Source organism: Tamandua tetradactyla, chromosome 4 (genome assembly GCF_023851605.1).
Source record: "Tamandua tetradactyla isolate mTamTet1 chromosome 4, mTamTet1.pri, whole genome shotgun sequence".
In the NCBI taxonomy this organism is placed as follows: domain Eukaryota; kingdom Metazoa; phylum Chordata; class Mammalia; order Pilosa; family Myrmecophagidae; genus Tamandua; species Tamandua tetradactyla.
The window spans coordinates 185127530-185142539 of NC_135330.1; the positions used below are offsets into that span (position 1 = coordinate 185127530).

Genomic DNA, 15010 nt, shown 5'->3' on the forward strand with positions numbered 1-15010 from the left:
TGTTAATAATCAATACAGTGACTATCTCATCGCAACAACTCATGCCCATCTTATCACACAGGTTACCAGGAATTATTTTCCTATCCTAAGTACATCATAAGCAATGACATGCCTACAGAGTTCATTATGGTGAGTAACAGCCTTCCTTGTCTCCTGAGTTTTTACTACGAAGTTTCCATGTTCCTGCCCAGAACATGCTTCCTGGGAGGCCATCTTCAGAACAGCACTTGTTCTTCTGTTTTCATGTGTGGTTGGGCTCTTTCTGTTCATTAATACAAATGATATTAATTCACTAAAGGAAAAGTGGAAATTAAAAAGGTAGAAAAAAGTATAGTCCCATACCCCATCACCTAAATGCAACCACCATTCACAGTTTGGGAATGTTTCCCTCTATCTTTTTCTCTTCCTTTTAAGATGGAGCAAGCTGAGAATCAGTCACCACCTCAGATTAGTTGGTAAACTCAGTAGTGCTTATTATATGATATTCCTTCTCTTAAACAGTATATATGTAGTAGTTCTTTGAAGATTGTAAAGAGGTAAATAAGGGCAAAGTGATAATATTATAGTTACCATATGACATGAAAGTAAACTAAAAGGGCATAAGTAGAGTTGTTCCACATATGTATAATAAGAAAAATGATCTTTTCATCAACAGTATTTCTAAACCAGCATTAGAAGACATGTGATTTAGTAAATGATTTCTGTTAATGGTGAACGTACTCAAAAAGGAGTAAATAATCTTTCGCTTTCTTTCCCTCCAGTCTGCTACACCTACCATGGGAAATACTGACTTCTGGAAAACACTCCGCTATTTAAATTTGCTATCCCCTTCTCAGGGGTTACGAAACATTCTCCTCATATCTGATGGGCATGTCCAGAATGAGAGCCTCACCCTCCAGCTTGTGAGCAGAAGTGTTCAGCACACCAGACTGTTCAGCTGTGGGGTCGGGTAAGTGTCAGAGATTTAGTCAAGTGGGGAAACCAGGGATAAAGATGACAGCCTGCAGGTGGCTACTTGTTGTTGAGCTGCACGACACCTTTGCAGGTTTTGAGGTTGGTACTGTTATATGGAAGCTGTGTAGCACAGAGGTGAAGAGCAAGGACCTAGAGGCCAGACTGCCTGGGTTCCAAAACCTGAGTCAACCACTTACTAGCCGTGAAGTTGGGCAGGTGCATAACCTCTCTTCCGTTAAATGGTGATAGTAATAGAAATACCTGCCCCCTAGGGTTGTTGTGTGGATCAAGTGAGCTAGTATATGGAATGCGTAGCACAGAGCTGGCATATGGTGAATACCAAGTAAATGTTAGATATTATTATTGTGCATCAAACTCCCGATTTCCAACTTGTCTTAAGAAACCTGGACATACACCCCTGCATTGCCTTTTTCGACAGCAGTTCAGGGGAAGCAGTACTGACCAGTGTGACGTAGTCCTGGTCCAGTTTGCTTGGCTTATTGCCTCACCCTCCTCACTGCTGTGAGCATTTGAATTGTCGAAACTGATACCGATCAGAATTAGTGGGTTCTCTACCCAGTTCACTAAAGTGACCAGTTTCTGAGCCCCTCGGATTTCAAAGAGACAATTTGCTCCTAGGCACAAAAAGAGGCAGCTGACCTACTGGCCTGAATCTGTCTCCTCGAGCTGCAGTAACTCTGACAGATTTATAGTATCAAAAGATGGGCATATTTTAGGATAATGAGCACAATGGCTCAAGATGGCAAGGCTAGCTAGCAAGATAGTTTTGGAATTGGGGTAGGTTAGTTCTGGGCTGACTCAGGGTCCTTCATTAATAAATATTAGGGGCTGTTGAAATATAGAATAAGGGAGTATAGGTGGGCATCATTACAATGTTTTCACAATCACAACATAAAGGCTACTAGTAATATACTCATAAAAAATCAAGATAGCTGGATTACAGTTCAGTAATTTCAGGTAATTTCCTCTGGCTATTCTAATACTCTAGAAAGTAAAGAGAAATATCTATATAATGAATCAGTAATCTTAAATTTTTTTTTTTTTTTTTTTGCGTGGGCAGGCACTTAATTATTTTTTAAATCCTAACTTTCAGCTACAAACCCTATAAAGGGAATCTTTCTATACGGAACGCCTTTTCTTTGTTGGAATTAAGCCCTTCCACAATAAAGTTTGCTTTTTCTGGTTGCATTGAGGTTCTTGTGCAATTATAAAGAAACTATTGAACAAAAGACTTATGTCTGCATAGAGCGTGCTCATCTGTGCTTACCCCAGATTTGCTCTGAGTGCTTCCTGCACCAGCTCCCTTTCTAGTAAATGAGTCCAAGTTCCTCTGTTGTGTTCTGAGGCACTGCACCACAGCCTGGCTCATCCCTCCTGCGCCCTCCCCTTGGCACTACTTGGGATGGAGATGAGGGTCCTATGGGAATGACAGGGCAGCTCTACCATCCTGGGTTGAAAGGCCTCCTCTCAGTGCCCTTGACCGACTCTAGGCTCCTGTGCCCAGGGAGCTGGGCCCCTCGGAGGTTCCCTGCTGTCTGCCCCAAGGGCCCTTTCTCCTCTTCCTTCCCCTTCTCCTCATTACAGCTCCAAATCCTTTTCTCAGTCATCCAAGGCGATGGGGCATTACAGACCAAGTAAAATAACTCCGGCTTCATGTGGGGTCCACCAGGAATCTTTAATGATAGGGCTTTCCCTGTGAGCTTGTGGGTCCTGGTCCTGCACAGGAATCATTCTTTCCCTTTCACTAGCTTGAGCTGGTGCTTTAGTAAATCCTTCCTAGCCTCCCTTACTCCACCAGCAACCCCCATTCCAGGCTGCATGCTGCACACGAGGTATCTGCCTCAACTCCAGAGAGCCAAGTCCCTGCTGGTGATCAAGGCTCAGGTCCCTTAGCCAATCGATGGCTGACTGCGTCCTTATTCCCCAAGTGCATATCATGTGAAGGACACTGCACTGGCTGCTTTCATTCTAGCCAGGTGGACAGACAGCCAACAGGTAATGGAGTACATCAAAAGGTAACTCAGAAAATAGCAAGGTGTTGTGACGGAGGGTGAGCGGGGTGGGTGGGACAGGGTCCATTAGGACTGGGCCTCAGTCAGCCTCCCCTAAGAGGATTTGTGCTGGTTAGCAAGGTCCAGCCTGAGGGTGCTGTAATTGTCATTGATTTTCTGCCAGGTTTTTATGATCTTTCTAAATGTTGCTGCCTTGCTTTACACGTGCATGTCTGCATTTACAAATTAGCTCTTCAGGAGTGGAGAGTGCTCTTTCTACCTCCTTCCTATTAGAATAACTTGTCCTCTGTGGCCACACGGTGGAAGCACAAAAGACTCTAACCACAGTGGCACAGCATTGTGAATGCAGCAACACTACTGAATGGTATACTTGAAACTGGTAAAAATGGGAGATTTTCTTGATCTATGTATGTCACCACCACTAAGCCTTTTTTTTTTTTTTGAAAAGTGACAGACCTGCCCTCAGAATCCAAAAAAAAAGATAAAGCCAGTGCCCTCAATTCCTACGACTACAAGAAAATGAATTCTGCCAACAATAACAACAACAAAAAAGGCATTCTAACCAACCTGACTAGCCGACTATATCTATAAAATGCAAATAAACCCTGTCTTGAGTGTTTTCAAATCACTGCCAGTTAATTTTGAGGAGTATAGACAAATCTTTATCAATAGCCTAAAAAAAATTTCAGAAATAACTTTCTTAAACTCTCTTCCTAAAAAATGTCATTCCTAATATGTCATTCTTTAATATTTCAGAAGGAAATCCTCTAAAATAGTTGAGGAATTATTATCGAAAATTAATAGGACCCTTGTCATTTAAACAAAAGATTTTCTTTGCTTGAGCTAGATTTGATGTAGCATATATTAAAATACAGACTTTATTAGCTGAATTTGCCAGTTCTTAGCCTTTGGGATAGGGTCACTTTGGCATTCATTGGAAGTAGGTTAATGTCTTTATCAGCATTCTGATCCCTTTTGGGGGTATTTCAGTCATTCACTCCCTCCTTAGATAAATCCAGTCAAAGATTTCTTCTATTTTCTAGTACTTTTATCATCAGAGATAAATATGTCCTTTGATATGTAGTAACTTTAATTACCCTAACATTCAGATGTTTCACACTGTCATACATTTTCTCTCTCTAACCTTAGACACAGAAGAATAAATTTGTCTTCATGTCATATCGCCTTTGTTGGGTGTTTTTTTTTTAAAGATTTTTTTCATTATGTAACATATTTATCCCCTGTTGAGCTTTGAGCTTTGTCAACTTTGTTAACATACACTTTTTTTTTTCCTAAAACGTGAAATTCCATTAGTTCTACAGCAAATCGTCACATCTTAAGGACTTTATCCCAGTGTGGTGCTGGAGTATTTGAATATTTTAAATCAAAATCCAAACATAGTTGGAAAAAACAGGTACGTTTTTTAAACATCTTATCTCCATTCTTGTGTTTATATTTAGAAACATTATCTTCTTACATGTTTAATTAAGTAGCTTATGTGTTTTCATTAATGAAATGGAAAACCTACCAAAGGTCTGTGCACCTGCTCTTTGTTACCCTTCCTTTTGTTCCTAGCAGAAACACAGTAAACACTTAATTCATTCTCCTAGCTAATAATTTGGTTTACAGTTTATGAAGTGTCATGCACTGATTCTAAAAAGTATTATACATGTTTTGCTAGATTTAATTTTTGTAATTTACCTAGAGTTGCATATTGGCTAGTGAAATAATTGTATTCACTTTATAAATTTAAATTATGTAATAGTGCTATTTTTTTTAAATTCCATTTGCAATGTTTTTTGAAAAGTATTCTGTAGCAGGAAAGGAAAAAAAACAAAGAACTACAAAATCCGAACAAATAGAATACAAAATGTATTTTAAATAGTGTTATATCACAAGAATTCTATTTTCTGAATGCAAAAATGGAAAGAGAAATAAATCATTTTTTATAAATAGATAAAGGATCAAATGACTCGATCCCGATCTCCGAGTTGCCACTCTGTCTCCGTCAAATGGCAGCAACTAAGTACAAACTACCCCAGGCCCATGCAGGCCCCCTCCCAGGTGAGGTCCTTGTTCCACGATGACCGGCTCCTTGTCTTCGGATTCATTCCTCACTGTACACAGGTAGGAACAACACAGGTTGTTTTACTTTGGGAAGAGTAATGTGTTGTGCTAATAATTTTTTTCTCTTTCTTTTTCTTCTTCCTCTCCCTCCTTCTCCTCCAAATCCCATAGTTTATTGACAGATTTTCTCCTTCTGAAAAGAAAGATGGTGGTTCTCCAAGGGTGCCTGAGAGCTTCTTAGTTTCCATTTCAAAGGGGAGAGGAAATCACTGGTAAACTAACCCAGATACCCTAGAGTAGAAATGCTAATAAGGAATTACTTTGTCCTATTTCAGGCAACTCTCTGTGCATTAATTCAAGAGAAAGAATTTTGTACAATGGTGTCAACTACTGAACTTCAGAAGACAACTGGAACTGTAAGAGTCAAAACTTAAAATAGGAATCCATTGTTCCAAAGTCATAACTTTATATATTAATATATAGCCTTTGATGCACTTACTTCCTTTGTCATTGTTTTTCTGTGTTGAAGTTTCAGTCTGCAATATGGAGTCTGTTATCTCTAAAAATGAGGATGCTGTTCCTCAGTTTCTAACATACAGGTTCTTCACCTGTTCTTGAGTCTGTGTCCATAGCTGGTCTTCAATAAGTGTAACTTACTGCATTTTATGGATGAAAATTTTTCTAGTCTAGCAAAATTCTCAAAGATGGCCATGACTCAATAGAAGTTAAGTGCCACTGGGCCATTTCTGTGTGTGTGTGTGTGTGTGTGTGTGTGTGTGTTTAAGTATTAAATAGAACAGTACTGGATGAAGAGCAAGACGTAAAATGTTGAGGATGTGTTCGGTTTTTCCATTTTTTTTATTAAAATTAAATTAATCACTGCCAAAAAGTTTGCAGTATTTGCAAACTGACTCCACTATAGTTTGGCTTTGAAAATTCTTAATCTATATATACTGTGGATTTAGTGTGATATTAATAGGAGTATTTATATACCGATATCAACCATTTCCCAGACATTGCTGAAGCTTTGTTTTAGAAAATACAGCTTATTTTTTGGCACTGAATCAATCATTATTGACTTATTATTTGCCGGTGGTTTATGTATGGAACCTAAGGGACTTGCTATATTGCTTTAAAAATTTAATCTAAGGGGGTAATATTTTTATTATAAACAATGAACTGATATACCAACATTCTTGACATATGAACATTCTTGGCATGGTTACAATCAATGGCGCACAATATCATCGCATGGTTGTGTATTCATCAACATGATCATTTTTTTGAACATTTGCATCTCTCCAGAAAAAAAAAGAAAAAAAGAGAAACTCATATATGCCATACGCCTTACCACTCCTTTCATTGACCAATAGTACTTAACCTTTGTTCCCTCTATTATATGTTTATTTTTTTATTCATATTTTTTACTCATCGGTCCATACCGTAGATAAAAGTAACATCAGACATGAGGTTTTCACAATCACACGATCACATTGCGAAAGCTATATCATTATACAATCATCTTCAAGAAACATGGCTGCTGGAACACAGTTCTACATTTTCATGCACTTCCCTCTAGCCACTCTAATACACCATAAACTAAAAAGGGCATATCTATATAATATGTAAGAATAACCTCCAGGATAACCTCTCGACTCTGTTTGGAATCTCTCAGCCATTAACACTTTATTTTGTCTCATTTCTCTCTTCCCCCTTTCGGTCAAGAAGGTTTTCTCAATCCCTTGATGCTGAGTCCCAGCTCATTCTAGGATTTCTGTCCCTTATTGCCAGGGAAGTTTATACCCTGGGGAGTCATGCCCCATATAGAGGTGGGGACGGCAGTGAGTTTGCTTGCTGTGTTAGCTGAGAGAGAGAGAGAGGCCACATCTGAGAAACCAAAGAGGTTCTCTGGGGGTGACTCTGCCAAATATCATCATTTGAGAGAAAATTCCTTTAGTGCAGTGTTTGCTGTTCTTGCCCCTCCGAGTGGATGACATGTTAACATCAGGCATTACAGGAGTAAGCTTGCTCTTTCCACAGTAGTAAAATGGCTTTAAAATTTTGAAATAAATTGAATTGGGAAAATGGTCTTTTATAGAAAAGACAAAACTATAGGAACAGAAAACAGATAAGTTGCCAAAGGCTGGAGGCTGGGGAGAGAGTTTTGACTGCAGAGGGGTACAAGGGAACATTTTAGGGTGAAGGACTTGTTCTGTATCTGCATTTCATTCATCACACAATTGTATGTGTATTAATCAAGGCTCTCTAGGGAAATAGGAGATATCGGTAAATATTATAAGATTTTATAAAAGTGTCTCACACAACTATGGGGAGGCACGAGTCCACATTCCGTAGGGCAGGCTGCAAGCTGGCATCTCTGAAGAAGGTTTTCAGTGAGTTCCCCAGGAGAAGTTGGCTGGCTGAAGTAGAGATGAAAGTTCTCTCTACTGATTGCCGAAGTCTCCACTTCTCCTTTTAAAGCCTTTTTAACTGATTGGGTTAAATATCTTTCATTGCTGAAGGTACTCCCCTTAGTTGATTGTGGATGGAATCAGCCATAGATGCAACCAATTCCCTTATGGTTTAATGCCCACACAGTAACAGAGTTAGGCCAGTGCTTCTTTGACCAAACAACTGGTCACCATTACCTGGCCAATTTGACACATGAGCCTAACCATCAAGTATGTGTCTATTAAAACTCATCAAACAGTACACTTAAAAAGAAGAATTTTACTGTACATAAATTGTACCTCAGATCATAAACAGGTGTGTTAGGTGAGTCTTTCCTTGGAAGCCATTTGACTCTTCTTTCCCTTGTTTCTTATACCCAGATGATTCACAAGCTGACAGCACAAGCTTTCATCAGGGACTATGAAGATGGCATTCTCCATGAAAATGAAACTAACCATGAGGTTTGTTCTTTTCATAATTTAGACCAATATGCATTGTTCTCCATTATTAAGTTGATTTATCCCCGAAAATGGAAAGTTGGGATAGCTGGATGGAGAAGATGACCGTGGGTGTCGAGGAGGATTCATGGTTTTCTGTGACACCCTATCTGGGGTGTGGGGAGCTCAGTTAATGTTTGCTGAATGAATTAACTAAAGAAAGAATGTCAGTGGTTGCTGAGAATTCCGTGCTCATTTCGTCCATCAGAAGAGGCCAGGGAGAGGAAAGAACATTTACCAAGTGCCTGTAATTGACAATATTTCATTCCTATAGCAGCCCTGTGTTGTCGGTGTTTGTATTCCTACTTTACAGATGAAGAGACTCAGGCACAGAAGGGGCTTGCAACCTGCTTAAGGACACTCAGTGGTGCTGGAGCCCATCTTGTGCATCCTCACTGTGCTGAGGAGGCTGCATTGGAGGGTCCCTCTCAGCCCACCCATTCAACTCCCCACTCATCTCTCATAGGCTGTGATGTCTTTGTTTTTGTTTTTCTAACTTTTATTGCGGTAACATATATACATAATAAAAGTTCTCATTTTAATCACTTTGTATATGCATCAGTGAAATTAGCATATTCACAATGATGTGCTACCATCACCACCCTCTATTAACAGAACTTTTTAAAAATATGTTTTTATTGAAAAAACAACATACAAACATTCCATACATGGCATACATTCAGTGGCTCACAATATCATCACGTAGTTGTGTATTCATCACCATGATCATTTGTTTGAACATTTGCATCACTCCAGAAAAAGAAATAAAGAAGAAAAAAGAAAAAACTCATTCATACCATACCCCTCACCCTTCCCTCTCATTGCCTTTGTTCCCCCTATTTTTTATCCATATTTTTTACTCATCTGTCCATACCATAGATAAAAGGAGCATCAGACACAAGGTTTTCACAATCACACAGTCACATTGTAAAAGCTATATCATTATACAATCATCTTCAAGAAACAGGGCTACTGGAAAACAGCTGTATAGTACCAAAACTTTTTCAACACCCAAAACAGAAACTCTGTGTCTGTTAAGCAGTAACCTGCTTTTCCCCCTGCCCCAGTCCCTGGTAACCTCTAATCTACTTTCTGTATCCATGAATTATGCAAATTCATATAAGTAAGCTCATACAACTCTTGTCATTTTGTGTCTGGCCTATTTCACTCAACATGATGTTTTCGAGGGTCATCCGTTTGTAGTCTAATGTATCAGAACTTCATTCCTGTTTATGGTTGAATAGTGTTCCATTGTATAGCTAGACCACATTTTGTTTACCCATTATGCTGTTGATGGACTCCTGAGCTCTTTCCACCTTTTGGCAATTGTGAATAATGCTGCTGTGAACATTGGCGTGCAAGCATCTGTTCAAGTCCCTGCTTTCAATTCTTTGATTGTGGATTATGGTATTAAATAAGGTAGGGGGCACTAGTATTTGATGCCATCCCAAAATGAGGCACCAGTGTTCCATTCATGGGGCCTGGATACCCTGCAGACCATCAGCCAGAGATGAACTGCCTCATGCTTTTTTACTGAGCTCCCTGGTGCCCTTAGGTTTGCAGCCTTGGTGTCCATCTTTCTGAAGGTCCCTTATATCTGGGAGGTACCACAGCCCTGCACTGACTAATCGTGAACAGGCCCCTTCATCACACCACAAGCCTTGGGTTCCTCACCTCTAAGGTTGGAATCAGAGTGTCTACCCACAGACTATCTGTAAAAGAATGAGAAAGCTTACAGTATCTGAAAGTTCTTTGTAAACTACAAAGAGCTTGGTAAATTTAAATTATTTTTCCTATGACTTAGCTAGTCAGTTGATTCCATTTTGCAGGAAACACCAAGTTTCCTTGCAACCTACTTAAGCTATTTAGATACGATCACTGAGTCAATATTTAGTTTAAAACACTGATTATAAATTTATTTACTAGCATAACATAAAGCTTTTTAAATTATCTAATACTTTTTAAATTGGCCATACATGGCTAGATAATAAAAATTAAACTGGGCATGATTTCATTTGTTTTATTCTTTCTTAGATGAAGAAGCAAATCTTGAAGTCTCTGATTATTAAGATCAGTAAAGAAAACTCTCTCATAACACAATTTACAAGCTTTGTGGCTATCGAGAAAAGGGTATGTATTGTTGTTAATTCATGGTTAAATTATTGTATTTATTTCTGCACAATAATCTGCTCTGATTATTAATCTGCTCTGCACAGGAAGAAAAATGAGTCTCAAGTAGAGGATTTTTCACATTTGTGTGTTATAGCATAGTTGAGGGCACATGAGTTTTAGTGTCAGTCTGATTAAGCCTTAATTTTAAGTAAAAGAAATACAGCCTAGATTAAGCCATTTCTCATGACTGTTCTTGGGGCTTTAACTGTAGAATAACATTTAAAATGACAATTTTCAAAGAACTGGTGTTTTTTATAATGTTTCAAAGTATAGTGTTAAAGAGCCCTAGATTTATTTAATAGATATATTTTTGTCAAGTTCATACCAATATCCCTGATTATTTCCATTATAGACTGTACATTTCATTATAAGGGGGAAGAAAAAACTTTGAGTAGATCTTTGAAAAACAGAAGTGGCCAGACCAGGGTCAGCCTTGCTGAGCATTATAAAACTGTAAACAAATAATTATGCATAATAGGAATTTCAATCCTGCCAAAAAGATTCATTTTAATACACCACCCCAGCTCTAGGATATTTTCATCCAGGTAGAAATTTCTGAAAAGTACCAATTCTTTGACTCCACACTTAAAATCCCCAGAACTCTGCTTCCCCTATCCTGTGATCTTAGAATTTTGAACAGGATTGGTACTGACCTACTTGTCTAGCAACTACTTGTCCTGGCTGTTCTCAGAGATGGTATCCTGTTCACTGAGTGATGGCTGTGTTCTGTTGTAGCAGGACGAAACATGTAACTCCTGCAAAGCCATGCATTGACAATGACCCTGCCTCCCCATCACTTTTCCAGTGGTTCAGATAGGACTTAAACATGCTAAAGGAGAAGTCAGACTGGTTGGTGGCTCTCACCAGTCCAGTTCACAGATGTATTTTATTTATTTTGACAGTGTTTTCAGAAACTGTTTAGTTATTCACATTTATAGGAGATTGTTCCCAGAGACTCAGATTTCTTAATTCTCTTGAAAAATACTATGACCTGATTCTACTGCATCCCATTATCACGTGGCAGAAGTGAGTAGCAGCTCCCTTTCCAACTGCATAAAAGTTGTGTTGGATTATACAACTTTTAACACCACTAAGAGCTTATAGAACAGTAGTTGGACCACCCCAGAAGGAAGCTGGTGGTATTTGCACTGGAAGCTGTTCCTCTTTCCATTCAAGCTTGCAATGCCAGCCCAATGAGGCCAGTCCGATGAGATCAGCAGCTCCTTTTCCACTCTGTGACTCAGGCTCACAGTGGTTCCAGAAGACAAGCAGCATTTTCACTAACACGTCTCAGAGAAATCCAGTGCTTTGTTGGATATCTTCTTTCTTCAGTTATCTGCAGTTCAAATAAAGTCCCAAGTAAAGGATTCTTCACTTTTTTACAATATAGATGTAGTACAATTGATTAAGAGCAAGGGCATTGAAGTCAGACAGACCTGTACTTGAATCTTAGGTAAACCAATTACTAGCTTTGTGCAAGTCACGTAGTCTCAATTTTCTCCTTTGTAAAACAGAGCTAAAAACAGTGTCCAATTCCATGACTTGTGAGAAGTAGGGATAAAGGGCATATCAGAAGATCCATCCACCAAGCCAGGGCTCCTATTCACAAAAGGCTGCGGTGTTTGAACATATTATGATCTCTCGAGCTGAGTGATCTATGTTGTTATTTTTGCATTATAACGATTAGTTATCTACATGTGTATTTTTAAACATATACTACAATTTTGTCATTTCTCATCTTTTATTAATCCAAGATCCTCAAAAAGTAGAGGAGACCTGGGCTTCCCTTACCCCTAAGAGGCCCATTTTCCTTCGTAAGGTTGAGAAGAAAATCCACGTGAGGGACTTAGCACACCATACCTGGCACCCAGGAAGTTCTCAGCAAGTAGGAAAGTCACCCTGCTAAATGTATCTATATCCTCAGACTCTATCTCACTCATGACCTGGGACACATGATCCAGTCTTACATACAAACGTATTTCAACTGAACGCTCTATAAGGCTTTACATAGTAATGTATAGTTATCATTTAAGTTAATAACGCCTGTTTTGATTAACTCAATTGTGATTCAATATAGGATGGTAATGAGTCACCTTTTCCTAATAATCCAAACATTCTGAAACTTATTGCCCAAGAAGATGTGGATTTTCTGCCATATATGAGTTGGCAGGAGGAGAAACCAGATGCCAGCATGGCACAGGTAGGTGCTAATTACCCAGTAAGGTGATACTGTGTTTTCATATTTTCTTGATGTGAGGGGAACGCTTTGCCAAAATAGCACCCTATTACTTGTATATACAGAAACTGTTGTTGCTTTAATGATGAAAAGTATTTGCATATTTATAAAAATGTTATTGCATTACTGAGAAAACCACTATGATATATACATTTTAATTTATATTCTCAGTGTAGCTACAAAATATAATGAGACCACTGGTCATGGTCAAGCTGTAATGTTGGAAGTTAAAATTGTGACTCTAGGTTACATCGTAAGTTTGTCATGAAATTAGTGATTAAAGTCCCATATAATAATCTAAACTTAGCATCAGTATTTCTTAAAGTTTATAATGCCTTACACTGTGAGATTCAAGCCAGAAATATAGTAGAAGTTGAGAAATGTGATTTAAATGAAAATTGGAAAGCAAAGGAACAAAATAGTGCTAATATGACTCTTGGGTTAGAGGTAAAATTTCCAAAATTTTTTAATTTAGAGTCTAAGGAAAAAAATATATGGAGAGGACTTTTAAGAAAATAAAATGCATTTTAAGAAAATTAAATACTCATTTTCCTTAAACTAAATAAAATTGCCATGTTAGTTAAGAATATAAAAACACATTACATATCATTTGCTTTACTCATAAAATCAGATTTAGTATGTTTTGAGGTGGTATTTTAGTTTCCTAGGCTGCTGAAGTATTTACCATGAAATGGGTTGGGTTAAACAATGGGAATTTTATTCTCTCTTGGTTTTGAGGCCAGGAAAATGTCCAAATCGGGGCATCATCAAGACGATGCGGACGCTTTCTTCCTGAAGCCTGTGACGCTCTGGGACTGGCTGCTGGCAGTCCTTTGTTCCTGTCACGTGGCGAGACACATAGTGGTTTCCTCTTTCTCTACCAGGTTCCCTCTCAGCTTCTTGGTACCTGTGGCTTTCTCTCACTCTGTCTGAATTTCATCCTCTTATAAAGGACTTCGTTAATAGGATTAAGACCTATCCTAACTGAGGTTGGTTATACCTTAACTGAAATAGCCTCATCAAAAGGCTAATTCTACCTAGAATGAGTTCGTATCCACAGAATGGATTAAGTTTTAGTACATGTTTTTTCTGGGGTACATACAGCTCCAAACCACCACGATGGTAAATTAAAAAAAAAAAAAAAGTTTCATCAACCCTTTACTCAGGCATTTTGTTTTGTTTTGTTTAATCGTTATTGCCTTTTAAAAAAGGGGAAAGATAACCTTAGGAAATCATGTTTCCATGCATTTTCTGGACTCCCTTCCTTAGTCTTATCCTACCCACTGGATAGCAGAGAAGTCATGGCTGCCAGATGACAATTGCTGTAAAGGGCTGGAGAGTGTGCATGGCACAGCCAGGCAGCTCAAGTAGTGCTTGGAATGAGTCCAGGCATAAAGGAACCAAAACTACATCGAGAGGCTAGCAGCAAAGAGATCTTTGAATGGTGTTTCAAAAAACCGAAAGAAATATAGACATGCAATAAATTAAATCCAAAGACAATGATGAACTGGGAAAAAATATTTGCAACTGAGATAGATTGATTTTCTTTGCATATTATGAACAAATTCTTAAGGAAAAAACTAGGATAATCCAATAGAAAAACAGGCAAAGGATTTGATCATTCCCAAGGAAATCATGTCTTTTAATATATGAAAATATGCTCAACCTCATTGTGGCTAAAAGACGAGCAAATTGAAATGCAATGAAATTCCATTTCTTTTTTTTCTGTCAGATTGGCAGAGATTTAAAAGGGAAGGTAAGTGAAAGACAGTGAAAGAGTGGTTAAGAACACAGGTGCTGTGACCAGAAAGCTGGGGTTTAAAACCTAGCTATGACCTTCAACCCTCCACTTCAGGGCTCTATGCTCAAAAAACAAATGTGATAATAATAAAACCTACCTAAGGGGGTCATTGTGAAGAGTAAATGCATTAATACCTGTAGCCCCTTGGAACATGTTTGCTTCTTGATAGTTATTCAGTAAATGGTAGCTATCGTTAGCAATAGCAGGGGCGACGGGAGAGTAAGTCAGTACTGTCTCTCAAAGGGCAACCTGGCAATGTCTCTGCAGCTATGAAAGGAATGAACTGGGTATGGGGGGGTCAAGGGAGAGATGAGAGTTAGTGCTTAATGGGTACAGAGTTTTGGTTGAGAGTGATGAGAAGTTTGGGTAATAGATGGTAGTTATGGTAGCACAGCACTGTGAATGTACTTAATGCCACTGAATTTAATTTTAAAAAATAAATTTAAAAAAGAATGAGGAGGCCCATAGTACTCTTATTAGAAGATACCAAAGATTTATTAAGCAAAAAAAGCAAGGTGAAAATAGAGGTTACAGGAACTGTGGGGAGGGGTGAAGGGGAGTTGTTGCTTAAAGGTTAAAGGGATTCTGTTTGGAGTGATGGAAGAGTTTTTGTAATAGAAGATGGTGATAGTAGCACAACATTGTGAAATAATTAATGCCACTGAATTGTACATTTGGAAATGGTTAAAAGGGTAAATCTGATGTTATATATATGTTACCTCAATAAGAAAATAAAAACATATGAATAACATACTACTATTTAGGTTAAAACAAAAATGAAAGGATATAAATTTGCCTG

At 38.4% G+C, this 15010-nt stretch overlaps 1 protein-coding gene across 2 annotated transcripts in view; it reads left to right on the forward strand.

Moving 5' to 3' along the window:
* Positions 1-15010, forward strand: part of PARP4 (poly(ADP-ribose) polymerase family member 4) — a 133954-nt gene that overhangs the window by 96234 nt on the left and 22710 nt on the right. For both annotated transcript variants that reach the window (XM_077158767.1, XM_077158766.1), the window contains exons 23-30: positions 62-129; positions 762-949; positions 4302-4401; positions 4944-5114; positions 5390-5470; positions 7886-7966; positions 10037-10132; positions 12252-12374. In XM_077158767.1, coding sequence (XP_077014882.1) covers positions 62-129; positions 762-949; positions 4302-4401; positions 4944-5114; positions 5390-5470; positions 7886-7966; positions 10037-10132; positions 12252-12374 — 908 coding nt within the window. The remainder of the gene's footprint in view (positions 1-61; positions 130-761; positions 950-4301; positions 4402-4943; positions 5115-5389; positions 5471-7885; positions 7967-10036; positions 10133-12251; positions 12375-15010) is intronic.